This window comes from Schistosoma mansoni, chromosome 1, assembly GCF_000237925.1.
Source record: "Schistosoma mansoni strain Puerto Rico chromosome 1, complete genome".
NCBI lineage: Eukaryota > Metazoa > Platyhelminthes > Trematoda > Strigeidida > Schistosomatidae > Schistosoma > Schistosoma mansoni.
Window position 1 is genome coordinate 64,079,390 of NC_031495.1, and position 26,243 is coordinate 64,105,632.

Sequence of the window (26,243 nt, forward strand, 5' to 3'; positions counted from 1 at the left end):
TGACTCGATATCGAGGTAAACCGTATAAGATGCACATATGCCAATAAGAGACTGATCAATTGCAGTTCTAAACGTCAATGGGTCTATTCAAACAACCAATAAAAAATGAACTAAAACTTCACCCCATTGCACAAGCCAGTGGTTATTTGGACCTAGTAAATGAGTGCATAACACGACGGCGTCTGAAGCGAACGGTATTAGTTTCGAGTCCCGAAGTGAACAACAACTCTGAGACACAGGTACGTCCAGCTGACGAGTCCCGAATAGAATGAGATCAGCGTCCTAGAATTTACCGATAGTCACCATCCATCCTCCACCTGTAATGCTTTTGAATAATGTATTACATTTTAAAAGATTATAATTACCTTAAGAACATGTTCACTTTCTTGAACATTAAATTGAGAAAGGAATCTTTCTGATTTATTTACACTCAATAGATAACCTATGTTGAACCCTACAGATCATATGGCCAACCAGCTTTAGACTCTATGGCTCAAAATACAAGCCTGTGGTGATACTTATACAACATTCTTTATAGAAAATCATTTTAACTAAAAGTAATTTATCCTGGTCGTAGTTTCTAAATAGACCACTCTTCAATGAACACTATCATTGTTCATTTATTTTTTGATTACACAACCATTTACTATACTACTTTTCTTTACAAATTAACACCCAGCTTTTTGCTAAGCATCAATTTCTTACCTTGTTGCAATGATATTTCTGGGCGTTACAAATAGAATATCGTTGGATTGTGATCAAACTGCAACCTGGTACCATGTGATGGTGAAAATGCATAGAGATGGTATGATGGATGAAACTACATATTCCTAAAGCAGATGGTTCAATTCTTCAGCATTACTTAACAATATCACCATCATGAACTAAAAAACCTCTTGAATAAGGACAACCGAAAACACATAGCAACCATCCCACAATCAATTCCGATTATAGTCAATTTTGGTTACGCCTTTTTTTTATTAACTTACTTAACAGACATTGTCATTTGGATAGTAACAATTTGCATATTCTTTGCACAGCTATACCACTGGAGCACATGACGCTCTATCCAAAATGTTGACTGCTTAAATATCACTCGATGACTCATACTCCTCCCCATATATGTATGCACGCAAATACTATTATCAGCCCTTGTTTTGTTTTGCTGTGGCCCTATTAAACCTGACCATAAATTGCCTATGTAATTGCTTGCTATTCGCTCCTTCGCCTGTTCGCTCGCTCGTTAATATTCGCTCAGGTGTTGTTAGGTTTCTGACCTGAGTTTTTCGAGAATAAAATGTAGTTGCTGCTTTCCTTTGATTTTACGCGCCGTTAAGATTAGAATTATAACGGTCATCGAACCGAACGATTAACGAATCGCGGCACTACAAACATACAAGTCACCGAACAACATCAGTATAGAAAGCTTATCTCTACGACGTATAAGGCTTGCTTAAATAATCACTAAAACCTACAAGATATTTGATCTTTTTTCCCTGACACACCACAACAGCGGCATACGGAAGTTATGATGATTATCAACACATTCCCGCCTACAACAACATACACTAGCTCCTCCTGATTTTGTGAAACACTACACATTTTAATATTGCAAAATAAACGTCTCAATTATGAACCCGGTAGCGAAATTAGGTAACAGGTTGGCTATCAAGTTAGTAATTGGTGGTTTAGGTATAGGCAAAAACTCTGTGTGGGATAGTAGATCACCTGGTTGTCTAGATTGAACTAGATCGATCAAAACGGGTGAATGAATCATTAATCCTATTGCGTTACCTCTAAGTAAATTATACCACAGTCCTGTATTAAAAGTGAAAAAGCACGTACTGAATTTTTCATATATATATGGTAGTTGATCCTATGTCGAGCCCATATAGCTTGTTCTAAACTCCGGACAGGCCAATTTATTCATTCTTCTTGACTCACATTTTGACCTTGTTAATTATTCGCCTATCAACCTTTTTTCATATGAGCATATTTGTGTGCATATCCTATCTTACTCATCACATGTCTGTAACTTAATTCAATCTGACTAAAAATATTGATCTCAACTGAGCGCTTCTCTCTACCCTCTTTGCTTCCTTCACTACGATTCTCTGGTTGTCTATTCAGATCAACAATTGTATGAAATATATAAACCCAAGAGTCATTCACATATTTAACTTATTTAATTCCGTTATTCACCAGCGCGAGTTAAGTCGATGATTGTATACGAGGGTAGCAGGGATGTATATTTTGACAAAAATCATTAGTCCAATCTAAGTGATGAGTCCGACGACGAAGCGAAAGCAGCAAACCACGTCGATGATGTAGCTTCCGCACTTCATACTTTCGACAAACAAACCCACCAAAGCCAGCTCAATCAATAAACAACGTAGTTTTCGACCATACGACCAAATCGGAGAGAGACGACGGTACCACTAAAGTGGTAAGCTTGACCTTGAGCTAAACGCACCCTGAAAGTCTACGCAGACGGTGAACATCTTGAACTCTACGCGTCCGACAAACGAACATAACATAAGTATCCGCAAATAAAATGTTTCAATAGTTGAGATCATGAGTCCATTGAAGTTAGATCATAATGGAAAACCTGGAAACACTGGACGGCCGTTTCGTCCTACTGTGTGACTCCTCAGCAGTGCACATCCAGTTCTTCCAGGTTTTCAATAATGGTCTAAGCTTCAATTGACTCATGATCTCAACTACTAAAATTACTATAATATCCACATAACCCTCCGTCTGATATAAATTGTTCATCAATTATTATTTTGAAATATAGAAAAGAACACTTTGTCTATGTGGGCCCTCAAATGCTCTGGTACGGCCGAGAGTGGGGAGAGTCCGCTCTCCCTCTCCAAATGCTCTCACATAGCCACGCGTATATAGCCTCTGTCAGGGAAGTCCTACTCACTGCCTTCTCACAGTGGCATTACTGTTGTTTAAGAAATTGAGAGGATGAAAAGCGAATGTCCGGAGCTTCAACCGGGTTGGTGGATGTGGAGTGTCCACCTAGGGGAGTTGGAAAACCCTCATTCCAAACCAATGGTACATATGGACTGGCTCTAGTATCCTGAGGGAACAAATGGCGTATGAACCAATTGTCGGTCATCGGTTACAACGGGACTGCATCTCCTCACGATGCTCCACTGCCTTGTGGATCAGACCTTTAGGTCTAAAGCTCCGGGTGTGGTCCCCTGAGAAAACCACCTGTTTCAGTTTGGGCACCTGGTCAGTATCACAACCTTTACACAAATCAAATGAGATTTGTGCGGCGCATATGTATCTAGTGCTTCATTGTACTAATATTTATGTGTTTAAATAAATAAATTTGTCTATGTACAGTATATTAAATACATAATATGTGTAACAGACAATTCCAGAAGTCTATATTGAATAGTTTCTTTGTTTTACTAGGATATTTCAATCAAAACAACACAAAACGTATTAAAATACAATACTATACAACACAACACAACATGACAATAAGAAGAGGAGGAGGGAGAAGAAGAAAGAGAAAAAGAGGAAAAGGGAATAGATATAGAGAAAAAAGTCTCTGGTACAAAACCAATTGTATGTACACATTTTTTTACATAAAGCAAAATACTGATCACAAATATCATTTCCTATTTCTTCAGAAGTGATTATTTCTATAACGTGAACGCCTACCAACACCACTACCTCTTCCAGCACTGAACATTCTAGGATTACGACTACCACCACCACCACCAACACCTCTACGTCCTCTACTAGATTGATATGGTCGATCTGTTAAACCATAATCAGTAGATGGAATTTCATCATATCGATTAACATCTTTATATTCAGATTGTGATTGTACACAATATGGTCGTATTCTATCCAATGGTGCAGCAGGCACCATATCTATAGTAATCTGAAACAAAATGCATATAATAGAATCCTTTACTTGAAAGTGAGAAAACAATATAATTTAAAACATAGTAGTAGTGATTATCAATTATAACATTTAGTTAATTACATAAATCAGAAAGAAATTGACCGAACGAATGAACTGTATTGGTGGTTAGTTAGGGGATTTCAAGTGATATTAGACATATAAGGGACGTTTTGACATCTCAGGCTGTCAACAGTGTGGAAAGACACTTTTTTTTCTTGTTAGACCTGAAAAAATAAATTTGATTATGGGATGGTCTAAATGAACTAGAAGTGTAACCGTACAGCCAAAAGGGCAACTAAATGAAGCCATTTATATATATATTGTATTTTTTGTAGTGTGTTAGCTCTGTAGAAGCAGATATGACAAGGATAAATAACAACTGGAAAGAACTGGAAAGGAAGGCTCAGGACAGAGTTGGATGAAGAATACTGGTGAGTGGCCTATGCTCCTCGACGAGGGGTAACAGGAGTAAGTAAGTAAGTACGTTAGCTCTGTATTTTTAAGGCCTTACCGGCGGCAAGGAAAAACCATGGAGTTAGATGAAACGTGTCATTTTGAAACCTAAGAGTTCACTAAACTCTCCTTCTTGTTGAGTCGGCTTCCGGAGAACTTCAACGGCGTCTCCAGAGGCCCAAAAAGGAGCCGAAGAGCCCTAGCCAATCAGGGTATGATGGAACGTTCTAGAGTTCCAACGTGGCGTGCTACTATTGGTCGGTAGCATAATATATCGTTAACGGATTGGCTGAAATATGATGTTGATTTAACAAACGCTAACATCTATAAATACCCATGATTTTTCTGTACAAGAACGAACCCTGGAGTAAAGTGTTTCTCTCATACGTGCGTCTTCTCTCTGGTGTTCAAGTAGCTGAGTAGTTCTAGCCTGTGGGTTACCAGAATAGCTTAGGAACGAATATAGCGTTCAACTGACGAGACGTATTACTTCTGTTGTGGATGGAGTAGTGGTGCTGCTGGATTAAACCCATAACTTAATTAGTTGTTTTTTTTCTCCAAAAAATGTATGAAATTGGATAACTCTGTTGCGCTTTGATGAAAAAGACAGCAATATTTCAAAGACCTTCAAAAGATAAACAAGCACATTCTCACTTATATACACGTATGCACACACACATACACATATACGCATTAAATGATGTTACACATACAATGAATAAAACATTCACTGCCCGGATATTATCAGCAAAAGCGTTTTATGGGAGAGGACAAACCAACTTCCAGCTGAAGAGGAAATTAGGAAAAGATGTTGGAAGTGGATAGGACATACATTAAGGAAATCAACAATGTGTATTACAAGGCAAGCACTAACTTGGAATCCGGAAGGGAAGAGGAAAAGAGGAAGGCCAAAGAACACGTTACATTGGGAAATAGAAGCAGATATGAAAAGGATGAATGTTAACTGGAAAGGATTGCCTAGGACAGATTTGGATGGAGAATGCTGGTGAGCGGCCTATGCTCCTTCACGAGAGGCAACAGGCATAAGTAAGTATACAGTGAATAAACGTCTGCTTACTTTTTCTTTATTTAATGTTCTTATCAAACTGATAGGTACAATTTCTTCTTCATCTACAATTAATTCAGGATTATTCTTATGTTGATGATGATAAATAACAAGTACAACTTTCTCTCCTGAACCCTTATTATTATCAATAGTGATATTACTACCATTGAATGTTTTAAATTGTTGTGTAGAGAAATGACCAATTAATTGTGCTTCTTCATAATCACCAGATATATTTTGTGCTAGAATTGGACAACCAACCGGTAGAATACAAGTTTTTGATATAATTATTGATGATGAAGATGATGATGATAATAATACAGTATTTGATGTTGTTATTGGTTTTGATTCAACAATTAAATCATCCAAACGAGTAAGTCCTGTTGATGGTCGAATCAATAATGTATTATGATCATCTGTAGTTCCAATAGAAGACTGAAACTTAACAAATAGAAGAACAGTGTACATATTTATCTTACAATAATCAATGGGTAAGAATTAAAAGTAAACTTACAATTTTCTACATATTAGCAATCATTCAATGTTATTCATTCCTTCAACATTTACAGGACAAATTGACCTTAGCTAAACAATCATTCATTCAGTCAGTCAGTCAGCTACAACGTAGGACCAAGCACATTTATGCATCAGTCCAAGTTGCCATACCTCGTTAGCACAACAAGATCAACACCGAATTCATAGTAGTTAATTTAGTGGTGGTGATATATAAAAGAAAGGTTGTATATAAGGATATAGTATAGGAAGGACGTTATGAAGCAATTTTAATCTTAAGGTTTAAGGGCAGATAAAGAGTGTATACACCTATGCCATTGTGATCGATTCTGAGACATGTCACAAAGAGTATCCAACCATTGGTTACGATAGTCACGCGGACCCCAACCAAGTAGTCTGCACCTGCCAACATGACTCAGACTAGAAGTTAGTGACTTCAGGCACTGATGCCACGTTTTCGTTTGGCCTCCCCTAACTCTCTTCCAACCCATCCCCTACACTAGTCAGCATAGCGCGTCGTGGTAATCGGTGTTCAGGAAAAACAACCATTAAATATTAAGGAAGAGCTGAACAGTTGTTTCGATCTAGTATGGAACTTTTATAAACAGTACATATCCACAATTTCAATGGGTATCAAGACTACAATCTTTAATTCTTACGGGACTCCTATAATCTTTGGAAAACAGAGCCGGCATTCAGTGGGTTTACATTTCTAACTTCGATCGATTGTCAATATTCTCTGATGATCTTCGCATGTTATGAATGAATAACCTAACATAGTTCAACTCTACTGATTACCGTTTTTCCAGCTTACAATAATAACATTCATCTTACCTAATTCGATGTGTGGAACTTCAGTTTACATAATCAACTGACTAACTTGTATACCTTACTTAATTATTTTATTTATAACAAAAACTTATCAATACAAAGGGGTTTTCTAAGTAGTTTCATATTGAATTCCAGGTAACTGTTTAACGAAACAGAAAATGTACATTTGATGCACCGATGTGTTAAGAGGTTGGAGTGTAGTGGGAACTAAGTCAACTAATATAGACAAGATAAAGAGTAATATGATTGCATAACTGGAATAAATACATAAGTCAACTCGGATACGCCTAAATTCAATCATAATAAAGCCATTCTAAGAGACTGTATATACAAAGATTTGGAAAACTTTACACGATACTTATTTATTTAAACACATAAATATTGGTACAAAGGGGCACCAGATATATATGAGCCACACAAATCTCATTCGATTTGTGTGAGGGCTGTGATACTGCTCAGGTGCCCAAACTGAAGCAGGTGGTTTCCTTAGGTGGCCACACTCGGAGCCTTTGACCTAAAGGTCTGTTCCGAAAGGCAGTGGAGCATCGTGAGGAGATGCAGTCCCATGGTAGCCGCTATTTGTTCCCTCAGGATAGTGGAGCCCATGTGCACGATTGGTTTGGAATCAGGGTTTTCCAACTCCCCTACGTGGATCCTCCACATCCACCAACCCGGTTAAAGTGCCGGACATTCGTTTTTCGTCCTCTCAATTTCGTGAACAACACCCCCGCCACGAGGAGGCAGTGAGTAGGACTTCCCTGACAGAGGCTATATACGCGTGGCCATGTGAGAGCATTTGGAGAGAGAGAGCGGACTCTCCCCACTCTTGGTCGTACCAGGGCATTTGGGGGCACGATACTATTGATCGAACGAACGATACTGAAAGTTAAAAGTAGTTTAATATCAATATGTAACCCAAAGTTAGGCTACCTGTTTCTCCCTTGTGTGATAGTAAAAGCCACTTCCAAGAAGCAGTTACTGCTTAGACTTAGTTAATTTTGAATAATTTATTGATCACTCTATTTAGTAAGCATATTTCATTCTGTTCTGATAAACACGTATAATGTAACCTCTGATGAATCCCAAATTGAACGAAAGACGAGTCCTGGATCCCACCGCTAGCTATCATTCATCTTTCCTCATAGAACATGAAACTGTTGAGTTGTTAGTGATTGATCAGCATATAAAATAAACAGTTAAATCAAACTATATCCAACCAGTGATTGTTAAGTGATAACAGCTATTTCAAGCATTGAGTCACAGGTTCGAACCCGGTTAGCATCAAAAGAAAGTGTCGCTCAAAGCCGGATCCATAGAACAATACTTAGTTGACAATAAACTTACTCGATTAGAATTAAATCCATATCCATCAGAATCATGTCGACCACTGCCACGATGTCCACGTTCATATCCTCGACCAGTAACACCACGTGAACGAATTCCACGTGATGTATTATTTGTAATATGATTATTTATTATTGAATTATCTTCAATATGCATCAGTGATGTCGATTTAGATAATAAACAATCTAATGCAACTTGATAATTATTATGATTATCTCTTAATGCACGATTTGCTATTTGATATGGATAACCTAATGATAATAATTTTGATAGAGATAAATCATATTCCATGGATTTTTGTGATTGAATTTCATAAAATCTGAAAATTGATTATGAAAGAAAAGAAAAACGATGTATATGATAAAGAGTGAACGGACTCAGTAACTAAGTACACAACACGTTAGCATTTAAAGTGAATAGCACTGGGATCGAGTCCTGAAGTGAACATTAACTCTAGGATGAGAGTACATCTAGCTGACAAATCTTAATAAGGATGAAAGGTACATTTTAGATTCCACTGCTAGCCATCATCTATCTCTGCTTATAATTACTAGTAATTTTACTCAAATTCGTTCAGAATGAGACAGTAATTCATTTTCATAGTTGCAAGCGTGAGTCAATTGAAGCTAGACCACCAAGAGAAACCTGGAAGCACTGGACGGCCGTTTCGTCTTATTGAAGGACTCCTCAACAGTGCGCATCCACGACCTATCCTCGCGAGATTCGAACCCAACTATGAAAATACTAGATCTCCACAAAACCCCTTCTGATAATAGTAATCAATTTATCATTACTATGAAGTCACAATTTTGATCAAAATTGCATGCAATTATTTATACTACTACTAGTAGTATAATTATTATTTTACTAGTGTTTATTTTTTCATCCAGTCTTTATCACACTAATTCATATTTCATGTACACCAAAATCATTTTTTTATTTATCGGTTTTCTTTTCATTTATTCAATTCTCGAAACTTATGTAAACCCATATGCAATTATTACGCAACTCTCCAATCTTCTATTCTAGACAGTTACAACCTCATTGTTTCATCTCTCCTATAACTAGTTTCAACTAGTCTGAATCTGTTATCACTTGTGGCTGAGTGGATGTCCTATTGACATATGACGTGATAGGACCGCCAATCAGAGAACAGCGAATATATCGATTGGAACAATGACACACGGAAACCATACGAGCAGTCTAGAGTACGTATTGGTCATGCTTCTGCCTAGCCCAGCCCGTCAATTCTAGAACAGCCTCTGAGGTATGAATCATTATATTTCAAACATACTGAGTTTATATACCAATCAAACTGACCACATAGCACCAGAAAATAGAAAATAACATGTATACAAGATCAAGCTAAATGTGGCTATGAATAAGGGGAGTAGTAATCAATAGACTGGGTGTAATTCATGAATGGTAAATCGTATAACAATACTTTATAATTCAAAATAAAGCTCATGATAAGGGAAACATGAATATGAATAATTTAGTTACTTAGCGATTATACGATAAAAAAATATATGCATAATATTGGTCCATAAGTAGATCCCAAAGTTCCAATTCACTATTGTTATCGGGACATAACAGAAACGTATGTAAATCTTCTACACCCATCTTACCAGTTTCCAGACTACATACACCCTTAGTTCCTTGACTTTTGGATTCCATTTACAAATGGCCCATCATTTGTTTATTCACACATAGATAGTTAGTGTTGATAATGTTTGTAGTTCTAATTCTTACCGTTATCAATGTCTATTGCTTCATATTATATAACATCTCAATGTTACGCTTTAATATGAATACGCTTGTAAGCTGCTGATGAGAAACTACGAAATATAATGAATTCCTGGTAAATTTTCTCCATCCAGGTAAGTGTATGGAAATACATATTCTCACTAAATTATGAACGAAGTTAAAACACATACCAAAGTGAGACTTATATCAAAACTCTAAAGTAATGACTGGTAACAACATGATCCATTTGTATTTATTATTGTGTTTTTAATGTTTGAGGACCACTCGGGTGAACAAGATCTCTGTTTATGCTTAAAATTAGCAATTATAACGAAGATATGTGAAACATACATGAATCCCGACCATTGCTGCTACCTTGACGTGGTGGTCGGACTTGCCTATCGTCATGAACCAATCGAGCTATACTGGCTGAAACAATCGTTCCTCAAGGTCCTACCATGCCAGACAGGTCAGTTGAAGAGCGGTAAGACTAAAAGCAGCAAACCCAAGGTCTGAAGGCGAAGTCGTACTGCCGAATGTACAGATGTGTGACGACAGTAAGGTGTTTCCTACAGACAACCGGCATTACAGCGATGTTGTCTTCCCACAAGGAGGGGTGGGGTTAGAAAAGGTCGACCTTAAAAATGCACACCTCGCCTTATCCCACGGATTTCCGTCTCCGGAGGTAAGGTCCCAATAAGTACGGAGCTAACACAAAAACTACCCGCAAAAAGGTCGTGTGTGACCGACCTCAAGCAGTTGTCCCTTGGGCACTGCGTTCACACTCTTAGGTCATTAAGATCACTTTTAACCCAATTTCCTTTTCAGGTACCTCTAGAAGAACCCTTCCACGGTGTGGGCAACCGGGAAGTGATAACTGCCATCATACCTCTAACAGTACTCAAGACCACTGAAACATACATGAACTAACACGAATAACAAAACTGTCTAAGATCTACGCCAAAACATCGAAGGTTAAGGTTGTACTACATTGATATTACTTTTACATTAATGTACGTACACGTACTTTTCCGAGGTACAATTTAGTAATATTACAACTAGACAAAGATTTGTGGTAGTATCGGATATATAACTTTGTCTGAACGCCTATTGTTGCCTCGAATAAAAATGGGGTTCGGACAACTACGAAAGTCATCAACCAGGAGATATAAGCGTTTATTAACAGTTGTCTACACAAAATACTTCAGATCCGTTGGCCAAACACTATCAGAGAACAAACCAGATTCTAGCGGAGGAAGAAATCAATAAGAAGCGCTGGAAATGGATAGGACACACATCGAGGAAAGCACCCAGCTGCGTTACAAGACAAGTCCTCACATGGAATCCTGAAGGCCAAAGAAGAAGAGGAAGACCAAAGAACATATTACACCGAGAAATGGAGACATATGAGAAGAATGAACAAAACCTGGACAGAACTATAAAGGAAGGTCGAGTGGGTTGGAGAATGCTGGTCAGCGGCCTATGGCTCCATTGAGGGTAACAGGTGTAAACAAGTAAGAAAGTACTTATTAATAACCTATTTGTAAGTGAGATCAATTCAATTTATCATTATGATATATTAGATTTCAACTAATCAATTTCTAAAGAATATTTTACCTTGATAAACCTGGTCGAAATCGTCTTGGTTTATTGCCAGAAAAGATTCTTTGATGATCATTTGTATTATTGATATTGTTAGGAACATCATCATCATGATCATTACCACTAATATGATTATGAGATGTACATAATGATGTTGATGATTTCAATTCAGCTAATACTTCTTTACGATGTTCATTAAATAAGGTTTGTAATTCATTTTCTTCTTGATCTTCATTACGATTATTGGTAATCATTTGAAATGAATCAAATTTCACTAGAAATATATAATGTGTACATATGTATATACATATTCATGTTTACATAGAAACCAATCTATAACAAATAATACTTGAATTAATAATGAAACTTTGTCTCTGTCAGTTACAAACACTAAGAGACATGTGTTATGCATGTTCCAAAATGATCTGTCAAATAAATATCTAAACTCACAATTGATTGATCACTGAGTGGTGACCAATGTCATGCGTGTCAAGTCCTTCTTAGTGCTGATCGAATGCTATCGATCAAGTTGCAATGTGGCCAATAGTCTAGGTGGCTCGACACTGTGCGTACTATGTTGAGATAAGATGGTAGTTGGAGGTGGTCAACAGGAAACTCTGCACTCAGGTTTCGTGCTACTTGGCACTCGTCAGTAAGGTGTACCTGTAATCTTGAGGGAACTGGTGCTCGTTGACGGATTCGATCTCGTGTCATCCAACTTCACAGTCAGAGACGTTACCACTGAGCTATTAGGAGCTGCAACCGACCTCCTGTAGGACTGAGATGTAATCACAATTGATTGATCACTGGGTGGTGATCAATGTCATGCGTGTCAAGTCCTTTTTATTTGAACTACACTATTACTAATTTTTATTGCTCTCACGTATTTATCTACGTTAGAGAACCACTGGAAACATGGAAGAACTTGACGACTAATTTATCTTAACATAGGACTCCGCAACCAGTGAGGGTTCGCAACCCAGCAACCAAGAATCAAACTGAAAATCCTTTAGTCTCGCGCATAAACGTTTAACCTTTAGGCCGGTAAGCCAGTATCCAACGGTGTACATGTATAACTCCAGACAATCCATGATATTGTGCAACCATCTTCTATTGTCTTTCGTGGGTAAACTTTCCATACTCGATACGATCGGACTCTAATGGTCACGGTTTCATAATAGAACTCCAAAGATTTTCTCTTATTTCTGTAAGAACTTCCAGAAGTTTACAAAATATTGACAGATGTTTATATAGATAACGTACTGAAGAAAATAACCCACTTTATTAGTGGGTCAGTAGTTTAGTGAAGACTGAGAAGACTGTAAGAATGCTGCAAAACCTGGACTATCATAAATGCTGTCTTGTATTGATAACAACGATGAATTGTTTGGTGTCTTGCGCTTTCCAACACGCCGATTCATGTATCTAATGATTGTGAATGAACTGATATTTTAAGAAAACCATATATTTATGGGATGTTTTGAAACACAGTAGATCGCCAACAATAGGGAGTATTCTCTGGAGATATGACTGATGTACCCCAGAAACTGCATGACGTTGCGTAATTATTAGAAAATATCAATCATATAAATTGATTAAATATAGAGAAGAATATGAGATAATTTGCTCGCATCTACTGGGATCACCAGGTAAGTAATAGTGAGGTTAGACACAGGGTATTAGGGAATGATGGTAAATCAGTTGATGAGGTCATGAATCTCCATCGAATGAGATGGCTGGATCACGTGTTACGTATGCTTGAATACCGATTATCACGACGCGCTATGCTGACTAGTGTAGGGGATAGTTGGAAAAGAGTTAGGGGCGGTCAAACCAAAACGTGGCATCAGTGCTTGAAGTCACTAACTTCTAGTCTGAGCCATGTTGGCAGATGAAGACTATTTGGTTAGGGTCCACATAACTATCGTAACTAATGGCTGGAAACAAACAAATATGTAGAGTCAATGATTCGATTCTAAACTAACAAACTTCTACTATTGTAAATGGTTACACAAATAAGCCATTTGATAATTTATATCTCTTATTTGAATTCAATATAAGAAGCGCCTAATCGGTCACTTCACTCATAGAAATCAAAAAAAGAAAATGAACGCATGCAAAATGTGAATTAATTAAGCGACATAAAAAGCAGAGATTAATAGCGTAGTGCAAACATACACACAATTACAAACGCATAACCACAAACAGTTTTAAGCAATAAACATTGAAAAACAGAATAACAGATAGAATATGGTTATATGGTATTATCATTGGATAAAGTACTGTGATCTGTCCAATAAATGCATGAACCGAGATCATGAAAACCTCACTTCACCAGTGTAGGGGATGGGTTGGAAGAGAGTTAGGGGAGGCCAAACGAAAACGTGGCATCAGTGCCTGAAGTCACTAACTTCTAGTCTGAGTCATGTTGGCAGATGCAGACTACTTGGTTGGGGTCCGCGTGACTATCGTAACCAATGGTTGGATACTCTTTGTGACATGTCTCAGAATCGATCACAATGGCATAGGTGTATACACTCTTTATCTGCCCTTAAACCTTAAGATTAAAATTGCTTCATAACGTCCTTCCTATACTATATCCTTATATACAACCTTTCTTTTATATATCACCACCACTAAATTAACTACTATGAATTCGGTATTCATCTTGTTGTGCTAACGATGTATGGCAACTTGGACCGATGCATAAATGTGCCTGGTCCTACGTTGTAGCTGACTGACTGATGAGATAATTTACTACTTAAAACTTACTTAAGTTAAGGATTCTATGTTAATTTAAAGCACCTCCTTGAAGTAACATATCATATCATTAATTGGGTAGATCAATTAATCATTGCTCACGACCTCAGAGACATGTGTATTCACACATACATGGGAACTTATAAATGCAACGGGATGTAACGTCACTATACTGATACAACGTTGGAATTTATGTACATGCAGTATAAGTATCAAACAATACTTAATTAAGTATACTTCCTTTCTCTCTCTCTTTCATAGACACACTTACTTTGATTACGCTCTCGATCCGATCTTAATTGATTAAGAAATTTCCCTTCTGTTTGAATAAGGCAAGAAGCTTCACGACTACCGAACGGTACAAACATCGGAGCACCACTACCAATTAGACGATTATCTGTTCCTTTAAGAAACTAAAAGAGGTAAAAGTAATTTTTGTAAAAGCACGAATTTGAACATAGACAAAATTAAACTGAATTATAAATTCCAAATTAACTAATTAGTAGTAACACATGTTAAGCATACATCCAACTCAGTCAGAAAAATCTCACACCGACCGATTTAGAATGTTGGCCAAGCAACCAGAGTCTAACCTTCATATCGCCTACTTAGTAGTTCTATGATACGTGAGTAATGATTTGAAGACAATTATGATCAGTGAATTACAATTTATGCAACTCTCCTACCTTCATAAATCATGTTTATTAGTTATAAGGTAGGTAGCACAGTGTGGATTTCTGAACAGTATACTCACCCTTCGTTTGATGGATGTACATATGACGGAATGCATAAAAGACTTATTTATGTATTTAAACACATACATATTGGTACAAAAGGGCACCAGATACATATGCACCACACAAAACAATGAAAATAGGAAGAGAAAGGATGAAAAAAAGGGGGACTGAAATGTACAACCAGAAGACTCTTTCAGTTAAGAAAGTTAGAACCACTCTTTATGAAGAAAGTAAAAGAAGGTTGCAGCAGGATCGCCACTGGCTTCTATTCTGAGCCATATCTGATAACGTCTCTAGCCACTGTGTTGCACCATCTCTCGGACCCCAGTCAGGGAGTCGTGAAAGACCAACAGAAGCCAGTCCTTTGAAGCTTTTTTTCATACCACGACACCATATCATACACTGACCACCTCTCCGCTTCTTCCAACCAGTCCCGGAGTAGGCAAATAATGCACGAAGTGGAAGTCTCTGGGACGACATTCGTAGAAAATGTCCAAGCCACCGAAGTCGGTGTTTAAGATGGTGACACCAATTGAATTATCGTCTCTGCGCCCGAACACACGATGTCGAACCTCTGCATTACTAATATGGTGTTGACACTGGATGTCAGCAATCCTTCGGAGACAACGATGATTGAACACAGAGAGACGTCTAACATCCTCAACTCGGAGAGGCCAGGTTTCACAAGCATAGAACAAAACTGCTCTCACCGACGCGTTGTAGACCCGACATTTTACAGCCAGACTAACGTCACGAAGGCGCCAAAGATGGCCCAGATTGGCATAAGCCGCTCTGGCTTTCATTATACGTGCATTGATCTCATCACTCACGCCCCCACCAGCACTTGTGTAGCTACCTAGATACACGAACTTCTCAACTACTTCAATCTGCTCGCCATCCAGGGTGAGTACAGGATTAGAATCCTGCCAGTCTTGTAGGAGTACTTTGCACTTCGGGGGTGCAAAGCACATGCCGTACCTGCAGACACTGATTGCCAACTGATTAAGTGCGGATTGCATAAAAGATACAAGTTGGGCAGAAGTCAAACGAGTTTTCCCAATCCATGAAGAGAATTCTATATCGAATGACTGGAGGCAATTGACAAGATTCATTAACAAAAATCATCTAAAATCTTAAAACAAGTTTACACTCTCTTATGATTTCCAACCAATATCAAAATCCCAGATGTCACCAAAGAACCATTCAGGTCAAGATCAATGTACACAAGTTGACACTGGTTTACGTTTCACTAGAAATCCATGCTACTTCGAGAATGTAAATTCATTTAATTTACCAGCATTCAATATACTACCGTAGCTTTCTTTCAATCATTTCCCATTCGAATCATTCACAAAAAACTTAAATGAATATTGTACCAAATCACATTGACTTTTTACGTATTTTAGAAAATAAAAGAAGAGGAAGAAACGAGAGGATACATATAACGAGCACTTATGATGCTGACTTTTAGAATTCCATCAGTCCCCAGCCTTTTAGGCATCAAACAAAAGATAAACTAACTTTTCCAACTTCTAAATAGTGATCTTATTGATTAGAGGATCAAACATCCAACAAGCAGCTGGTAGAGATTTGAATCCCTCCCTTCAATTTCAAGGGATCCGGTTTGAACAAGACGAAAGTAGTAAAGTAGAGTACACAAAAACTGTACATGATGAATCAGCCACATATTACTTTCAAGATATATTTGACTACAGAAATAAAATGTATTCCACATCATAACTAGTAATCTAAGAAGCCTGGAAGCTTCTATAATATATGTGGAAATTAGAGATAAATCAATCAGATTGAGAAAGATGATAAATATAATGGGATTCATCAAAGACAATCACCAATAGACTACACAACATGTGAAGATAATACACACATTATAATCACTGCTTCTACAGTTAGATGTTAGAAACTCTTCAAGCAAACAGGTAAACGTAAACGTAGTAGTATTTAGTTACCTTATTCATATTCCATTCTCGTATTAAATTGTTAACAGTCCCACCGAGTACCACAATATGCTTTTTAGATAATAATAAAAATCCCATTACTAATGGAATGGAACCAATTAGACGAAATTTTGTTCCAGGTGGAATATCTATACTGAAATTGAAAAATTTATTCAGTTAATGATGATTAAATGGAACTAGGAACTACAACTACTCAGAAATACAGAACGAACTGTTGCACAGCAGTTTGTTCCATCCTACTTTGTAGCAGTGAAACATGGACGGTAAGAGTGGAGGATGTTCTTAGGCTACTAGTTTTCGATCATAGGTATCTTCGAAGCATTGTTCGTATATCCTGGGACCACCGAGTAAGTAATACAGTTGTTAGGAAACGGGTACTATGTAAGGATGGAATATCGATTGATGAAGTAGTGAAACTTGATCAGTTGAGATGGATGGGACACGTGTTACGTATGCCCAACTATCGACTGCTCCGATGTGTAATGTTTGATGGCGTAAGAGTAGGTTGGAAGAAAGCTATGGGCGGCTAGACCAAAACGTGGCACAAATCCATGAAGTCACTGACAAGTGGACTAAGCCATGTTGGTAGGTGTAGACTACCGGGTTGGGATTCGCGAGATGATAGCAATCGATGGTTAGAGACCTTGAATGACATGGATCAAAATCGTTTGTAATGACGATGGTGCATCCACTCTTTGAGTTCTGCCAAATTCTAATCTTCTGAATTCTTCATGTTCCTTTCTTTTCCTCTTTCTAAATTTATTTTACTGGATTACACTCCTTTAATAACATCTTCAAACCCTAATCTTTCCGATTACTGTTTATACTCTTATTACTTCTACCACATATGTGATTTGAATCGACAATTGTATCTCTGTACTAATGTGGTATGGTAACTTGAACTGATGTATGTACGTACGAAGTTCTACGTTGTGACTGACTGACTGATTTAAAGTAGTAGTATAAACTAAAATTTGATTTAAAAAATAATAATCAATGATGTCTCAAAAGAGATAAGCAGTGTGATCACAAACATAAACCAACAACAGTAGGGTACTTCTTTTCTAGAAAATAAAACTTGAAATAGATCAATTGGTCAACTGAGAAGGAACCACAATATGATACTTTTAATATCTGGTCAAGACAAATTCAAGGGATTTCTATCGAATGCTTTCTGCAATCAACTAACTAAGAAGATATTTGAAAGATTTATCATGAAAGCAATTAGACTCAGAATACACATGTACATATCATAACATAAATCATGATATTTATCTGTATACTCAAGTTAATAACCAAGGGACAGTGATACGTAATTAGCTTTGAGTTACGATTTTGGTGGGTAAATACTAATATTATTGCAACAGTGAAACACAATTCTAACTTGTCACCTTTGATCTGACAATATTGAAGAGATAGCAACAATATTAGACTTTACTGAGAATACGTCATTAAAATTCATGTCTTGGTAGATTACAAGAAACCGGTTGAATTGAACCTCAGACGATAGAGTTATCCAACAGCTTAGTGAAAAACCTGCAAAACATTTGTTATAAATAGGTTGATAAGCGAGGAGACATTGTATCCACACACCATGCAACCAGTTCTTATCATTTCCAACTATGTTTTCCCATCAAAACAACTAGACCTTCGAGACTATATTCATTTAGAATGCTGTAAAGGATGCATTTTTAAAAATGTTTCCACACTTTTAATAAGCTATTTATTTGATGATAACTCAGACGACACGCTGAATATATCTTTGCGTAGAGTAGTTGCTAGTCTGGTAACCAAGTCTTAGTGGTAATGATTAGTGCTGTGAAGTTGTGTGACGCTGGTCCAAAACCCATAGAGAGCATTAATTTCCAAAAGATTATAAGTATACCTTGCTGAATAATCCAAACAATCATGAAACTTATACAACAAGTATAGATCATAAAGATAATACAATATATGTGTGTATGAATCTGTTGGTTGCTTACTTTAGATCTGATTTATTCTGCATATCTAAACCAAATATTTGATTACGACCATCAGTAAAAGTAAATCGTAATAAACATGGTCCACGATGATCAGATGAACTATTTAACATGAGATCTTCTGTAGCTTGTGGTATACTAATATTGCGCAATCGAGTAAGCTGAACAATTCGACCATTCGCTTCAAGCTGTTTCAAAATAAATGAATGAAAAAAATAGAAAAATATTTAGAAAGATGACTATTAGAAAGATATGTCAGTTGTATTCGTTACAGATTGTTCTCAGCTACGGTACTAGTGAAAACCAGGGGGCACTAAAGAACTGTTTCTTCCTATCAAAGGACTTCTTAGTGGTGCATGCAATCACGATCCCATCAGGAGTCGAACCCAGATTCCTCAGATCTCCTGACAAACGCTTAAGCATCAGGATCACTAAGTTGGTATCTGGTGGTATAATTCCAACTTCGAACAATTCGCAATACACGGAGATGATCATTCAATGTTATTAATGACATAAATTTTACTCCTGAAATGTCTGAAATAGATGTAAACAATTAGAAATAAGGTGAAAAAATGTTTACACGAACGTAAAATCTCTTTTTATTCTGATGTTGATGATGATAACGCCGCCGAAATTTTTTTTTTCACTGTTATTATTACAAAACGGGGGTTAAACCAGATTTTGCGCTTGAATGTGTTGAAGTGAGTCCTATGTGAATGGGCCATAGTGAAAAAGAAGCAGTTATATGATCTCTTTAGTTCATTTATCGATTAGTTAACCTATACTGTCAATAGGACCGGTTGCTTTATACTGATGATTGACGCCTCGATCATAAACGATAACTGCAACCTTAACGGTGATCGGCTCAAACTTCAAACTTCACTGCATTTTATTTATTTATTTAAACACATGAATATTGGTACAAGGAAGCACCAGATAAATATGCGCCACACAAATCTCATTTGATTTATGTGAGGGCTGTGATACTCCCCAGGTGCCCAAACCGAAACAGGTGGTTTTCTTGTGTGGCCGCACTCAGAGCCTTTGACCTGAAGGTCTGATCCACAAGGCAGTGAAGCATCGTGAGGAGATGCAGTCCCATGGTAGCCAGTGACCAACGACTGATTCATACACCATTTGTTCCCTCAGCATCCTGGAGTCCATGTGCATCATTGGTTTGGAATCAGGGTTTTCCAACTCCCCTAGGTGAACTTTCCGTGTCCACCAAGCTCCGGATATTCGATTTTCGGCCTCTCAATTTCGTAAACAACAATAATGCCATGAGGAGGCAGTGAGTAGGACTTCCTTGGGAGTGGCAGTATACGTGTGGCCATACGAGAACATTTCGAGAGGGAGAGCGGACCCTCCCGACTCTCGGCCGTACCAGGGCATTCGGAGCTCTGCAAGTAATTAGATTTGAGCAAGTATGTAAATAACTACTAGCCTTCACCCCTGAAGAGTAGTCCAAATGTGAGTGTATATAAAAACAAATATGTAAAATAAATAACAATATTCATCATCTTCAATGAAACACCCCGTACGAATGTTGACTAGTTCAACGGACTAATATGCTGTTCAATACAATTATTAAAACCTAAAATAATCTATCGGAATAGAAGTCCCTAATTCATTAACAAGCAGCCTAAAACATTTGGTAGATATTTTTTTCTATTCCTTAGTCTAAATGTCGGATTATCACGCGCGTTATACTTTGGTGTTAGATAATTAGAGATAAGCGGTCAGAGACCCTAGAGCCAGGTTTCGTGCCAGTTGCCACTCACTAGCAAGGTGTATTTGAATTTTTTAAAGAACTGATGCTTTTCATGTGTTTCGAAACCACACCAACCTTGGTTTACAGTTTAAACATCTATTATCAACTTGTGTTATAATGACTACATCGACACAATTCCCATAGGATGTCCATATGCTAACCGAGACTGATCGAATTTCGATCAAAAATATAAACAACGAGAAAATCTGTACCACTTCAAATTGAATTAAATCTCATAACCATTGAACAAGTGAGTGGATATCTGGACTCATTAGCTAAGTGAATAACACGATGGTGTTTGAAGCAAAAGGTACTACGTTCGAGTTCCGGAGTAAACATCAACTCTAAGTATTCATTGTTATCAAATATAAATCATTGAGTAAAACAATTATTCTTTAAGAAAATTCGAATACGAAATAACTTCTCTTACATGACTGGCCTTTTTCAAATCTCCTAGCCATGGTGAACCATATTCACGAATATCCGACTTTATGTTTGACCAAGAATTTAAAGTACCATAGAATAACAAAGAAAAAACGAAAAGCAATAAAGAAAGAAGGAAATAGTGAGTAGTATACATCGGCAAAAGTAAACAACCACTTGCCTTTTTAATACAATCTAACTTATCAATGATTTAATGACATCATATTGAATACAGTTAATAATAGATTAAGCACCATTCAAAAATATTCTTAGTTCGGTCTCAATCTTCCAGGTTGGATTGTGTATAACGACGAATTCCTGTACTGTAGAGTAAATCTATACTTGTAAATAGCAAAGCGGCAGCTTAGCGCTCAATTTTAAGTGCTTAGGTTCTAGGTTCCAGTATAGTTTCATACAATTCAATTTCACCAGCCGGATAGAGTCACCAATTATTAACAAATAAAAGGATGTCCCAAAACCAAACAGGTATGTCAGAAGCTGACCAGATCGGAGATCAAGAAGTACAGAGTAGATAGATACATGTAGATACCTAAAATCCTGACTGAACTGACGGATTTAATCCTGTGTCAGCCACCTTGCTGACAAGTGCCAAATAGCATAAAACCTAGGTCCAGGGTTTTCTGCTTACTTGCTCCGACCAACATCTTACATCTTAACATAGTACAGGTGATGTCGAGTAACCTAGATTAATGGCCACATTGCAAATTGATCGATAGAATTCGATCTGCAGTAGGAAGGAACTGAAATACATGACATCGGTCATTACCCAGTGATCAACCGATTGCAAGTAGATAGATACATTCTGGTTCAACACTGCTTCTTCAGTAACAAGCATATTTATCATAATATGAGGTAGTAAACGTGCATTATTAAGCTTAACTAGAATCAACTGCCAATTGTATTCATTACTACAACTTCTTACATATTACACCTACATTTTAGCCAATTTGTTAAAATCATCATAGAATCTGACATAAATGTACCATATTATCAGAGTGAGATGAAGTCAGAAAAGTTTTTACAACAAACGAATAGAAGTGATAGCAGTGATGTCTATGATTGGATTTTGAGCATTTACATCACTATCTAATGTCTTTAATCAAAAGCTAGAGGATATATAGACCTAGTCAAAACCTAGAAGTCGAGTTACTGTCATGAGAAACACTGTTGGCTATGTATTGTTTGTGCCATTAGCAAACATGGGATCGTCACCACCATACGAAATTCATACGACGGAATACAGTGTGAAAGTTTGTATGGAGGATAGCTGACAGATGCATTCCAATTGAGGATCGGAGTCAGACAAGAATGTCTAATCACCCCGTTTTTCGTTCTTCCGGTGGTTGACTGGATTATGAAGACCTCGATATCTGAGGGAAAGCACAGATTATAATGGAAAGGTTAGATGCAACTAGACAATTCGGACTTCGCAGATGACCTGGCCGTTCTACCCCATACACAAGAACAAATGTGGGTCAAGACAAACAGTGTGGCATAAGCCTTTACATTAGTAGACCCCAAAGTACACAAGGGAAAAATCAAGATCCTCAAATTCAACACAGAGAACACCAACCCAATCACATTTGATGAGGAAGCACTTGAAAATGTGAAATCTTTCATATGGAGGATCTGATGCAGACACAAAGGTGAGGATTGACAAAGCAAAGACAACATTCCAACTGCAGTGAATAGGAACACAAGTAGGGACAATCGAATGCATTACAACATACAAATTTCAGAATCACTTACTAAAATCTGAGAACAATACAGTAAATACTTCATTTGCAAAATATCAGTCAATCGTTTCAGACTTTATTGTTCCTTCGTTCTCACAACAATCATTATTTGTTCTCATTCTATTTTCTTCGATCTCCTTAACCTTCTGTATCCAGATATTTTATTTTCAATTGATGATACATACTACTTATATCTGCTGACATCAGTAGCACACACCACAGTACAGTTGAAGAACATCTGCAGCTCAAACAATATGAAAGTTACAATCTTCAATACGAACGTCAAGACAGTTCTACTATACACAGCTGAAACTTATAAAACTACTACAACCATCATCAAAAATGTACAAGTATTTATAAACAATTGTCTACGTAAGATACTCAACATCCATTGGACGGATACTATCAGCAACAGCCTAATGTGGAGGAGAACAAACCAACTTCCAGATGAGAAAAATAGCAAAAGACTTTGGAAGTGGATAGGAAATATACTGAAGAAATCACCAAACTGCATCACGAAGCAAGCGTAACTTAGAATCCTGAAGGGAAACTGAAAAATGGAAGGTCAAAGAACACATTACCTCGGGAAATAGAAGCAGATATGAAAAAGTTGAATAACAACTGAAAGGAACTGCCTAGAACAGAGTTGGATAGAAAGTGCTGGTAGGCAGCCTATGCTTCTCCACGAAGGGCAACAAGCGTAAGTAAGTAATCAAGTTATCAAACGAGTTACAACAAGTGTTTTGTATGTTTTTCACTAAGCTGTTGAATAACTCTATCTTTTGAGATTCAAGTTATCCGGTTTCTTGTAAGCTATCAAGACATTAGTTTTAATGATGTATTCTCAGTAAAAGTATCATATTGTGGTTACTTCTCAGTTGATCGATCATTCTATTTCAAGTTTTCTTTTATAGAAAAGAACTACCCTACTGTTATTGGTTTATTTCTGTTATCACACTGCTTATCTCTCATGGTACATCATTCATTACAACTTTTTAAACCAAATTTTAGTTTATACTACTACTTTAAGTATTTGTGAGTAGTTGTAGTTCCTAGTCGAATTTAATTATCATTAATTAATCAATTAATTTTTCAATTTCAGTACAGATATTCCACCTGGAACAAAATTTCGTCTAACTGGTTCCATTCCATTAGTAATGGGATTTTTATTATTATCGAAAAAGCATATTGTGGTCTACTTATATCCTCTTAAGTAGTATATGGCAATGGTCAGACATAGAATGTATTTTGGCAGAAGATCAATAAGAAAAGAACTGAAATGTAGCGCAATTGGTAGGAAAATGCATAAACAATGAAATTATAGAAGATGGATTAATATTTACAGAAGGAACAGTGAGGATTGAGACAAACGATTGTTATTTTGCAAATTAACTGTTAGCTGTATGGTTATCAGAATTTAGTGGGATAGTCTGTAATTTGTGCTTAAATACACTCGATTTTCCCCCTTCGTGTTCTTGTTCACTACAGTGGTACTCGGTGGGACTGTTAACAATTTAATACGAGAATGGAATATGACTAAGGTAACTAAATACTACCACTAGTACGTTTGCGTTTGCTTGGTCATCGTACTGTGCTCCACGGATGATAAGAAGCAAGAGTAAGTAAGTATTGATGAACTACTGATTAGAATCTATTTACTTACATTCAACAACAAAGTAATCAACTCATCATAAGTTTCATGTTCTGTTTTCTTTAATATTCTGTAAACGTCTTTTGTGACAAACTCCTGTAGACAAAAGATAAAACAATAAGAAAATGATTATTATTTATGATAGGTTGTAGATGAACATAAACTGATATTATGGGAAAGATTTGATAAGAACTAAATTATATATCAATAATTGGTCAATTTAAAGCATGGGTATCAGTGATCGGATCAGTCTGATCCATGTTATAATATAGTATAGTAATAATCTTTGCGTAACGATAACAAAATGTGATCGTCTTATTGTGGCAATCTCATTGAACGTAGTCTTATGAATAAAGGTTTGAATTAGATCTCAGTCAGTCAGTCAGCTACAACGTAGGACCAGGCACATATATGCATCGGTCCAAGTTGCCATACCTCGTTAGCACAACAAGATAAACACCGGATTCACAGAGGTAGTTAATTTAGTGGTGGTAGTATATAAAAGATGGGTTGTATATAACGATATAATATAGGAAGGAAGAAAGTTATGAAGCAATTTTAATCTCAAGGTTTAAGGGAAGATGAAGAGTATATACACCTATGCCATTGTGATCGATTCTGAGTTATGTCACCTACAGTCTGCAACCATTGGTTACGATAGTCGCGCGGACCCCAACCAAGTAGTCTTCATCTATTACATTTAATAAAGGATTGATGTTAATGTGAAGATTATGCAGGAACTAAATTAATTACAGAAAATATCAAATGATAGATTCAATGTTTAAATTAACTGAAATGAATCAACTGTTTGTTTGAAACGTATTTGAAATGAAAGATTAACTGGCTGAGATCTAGGAGATAACCTTAACCAATTATCGGAGACATTGAATAATATCGTTCAGGATTTGTTAACAATTGCTTGGATCCTTTATTTCTTTATCTTCCCTCAGGATTTTTAGGTCTAGTAATCCTTCATGTTTACCTTTTTATTTTGTCTTCTAGTACCATATGAAAGGTTGCGCGAGATCATAGCTTGATTGAAGTTAGACATTAATACCATAGAATTAATACATTTGGACGATCAATTCTGAGCTATATTATTTAGCGTCTTCAATCACTGGTTAGAACAACCGTGCAAACTCTAAGCGGGTAGTCTGTATCATCTACCAATATGGCGTAAACGAACAGTTAATGTCTTCATCAACTGATGTTACATCATCATTTGGCTGCTCCTTGCTACACACTCTCAAATATTACTGATCTCATTAAAAACTGACTTTAAATGGACAGTTGTTGAAAACCATAAAATATTAGAACTGTATTTTGTTCCAAGATGGAACTCATCCGGAGTGTGCATCCACGATCCTGTGATAAAGATTATTCGTGCCACCTTCAGGTCTTATGTCGAACTTAACAACTGTAAATTATTAACTTACTCTTCAACATGATTCACATTTGCAATTTCAATTTATTTAACTGGTGCATTATTTGACTTCATGAACTCCACGACTGCTTCAGGACCAACTAGTGACTTAAAATTAATGAATACTATTTTTAAAAAGTCCTATCACGTGAGTCCGAAAGCAGTACATGGGTTAAATAAATGACTTTATGTCTACCAACAAATAAAACCCAGCAAAAATTGTGCATAAGTTTCATACTTTATTTCACGAGTGAAATAGATTGGAAACACGTCAGTA

The 26,243-nt window shown here is 36.8% G+C and overlaps 1 protein-coding gene across 1 annotated transcript; it reads right to left on the minus strand.

The window, feature by feature from the left end:
• Window positions 1–1,603: 1,603 nt before the first annotated feature.
• On the minus strand, window positions 1,604–24,639 carry Smp_001095 (hypothetical protein; the record flags this gene model as incomplete). Its single annotated transcript, XM_018795186.1, has 11 exons — window positions 1,604–1,818; window positions 3,766–3,910; window positions 5,466–5,695; window positions 5,825–5,888; window positions 8,142–8,460; window positions 11,505–11,763; window positions 14,521–14,662; window positions 16,954–17,095; window positions 18,945–19,129; window positions 21,143–21,199; window positions 24,556–24,639. Coding segments are annotated over 11 exons (1,842 nt in total), but the record flags the coding sequence as incomplete, so codon positions are not given.
• Between the last annotated feature and the right edge of the window lie 1,604 nt (window positions 24,640–26,243).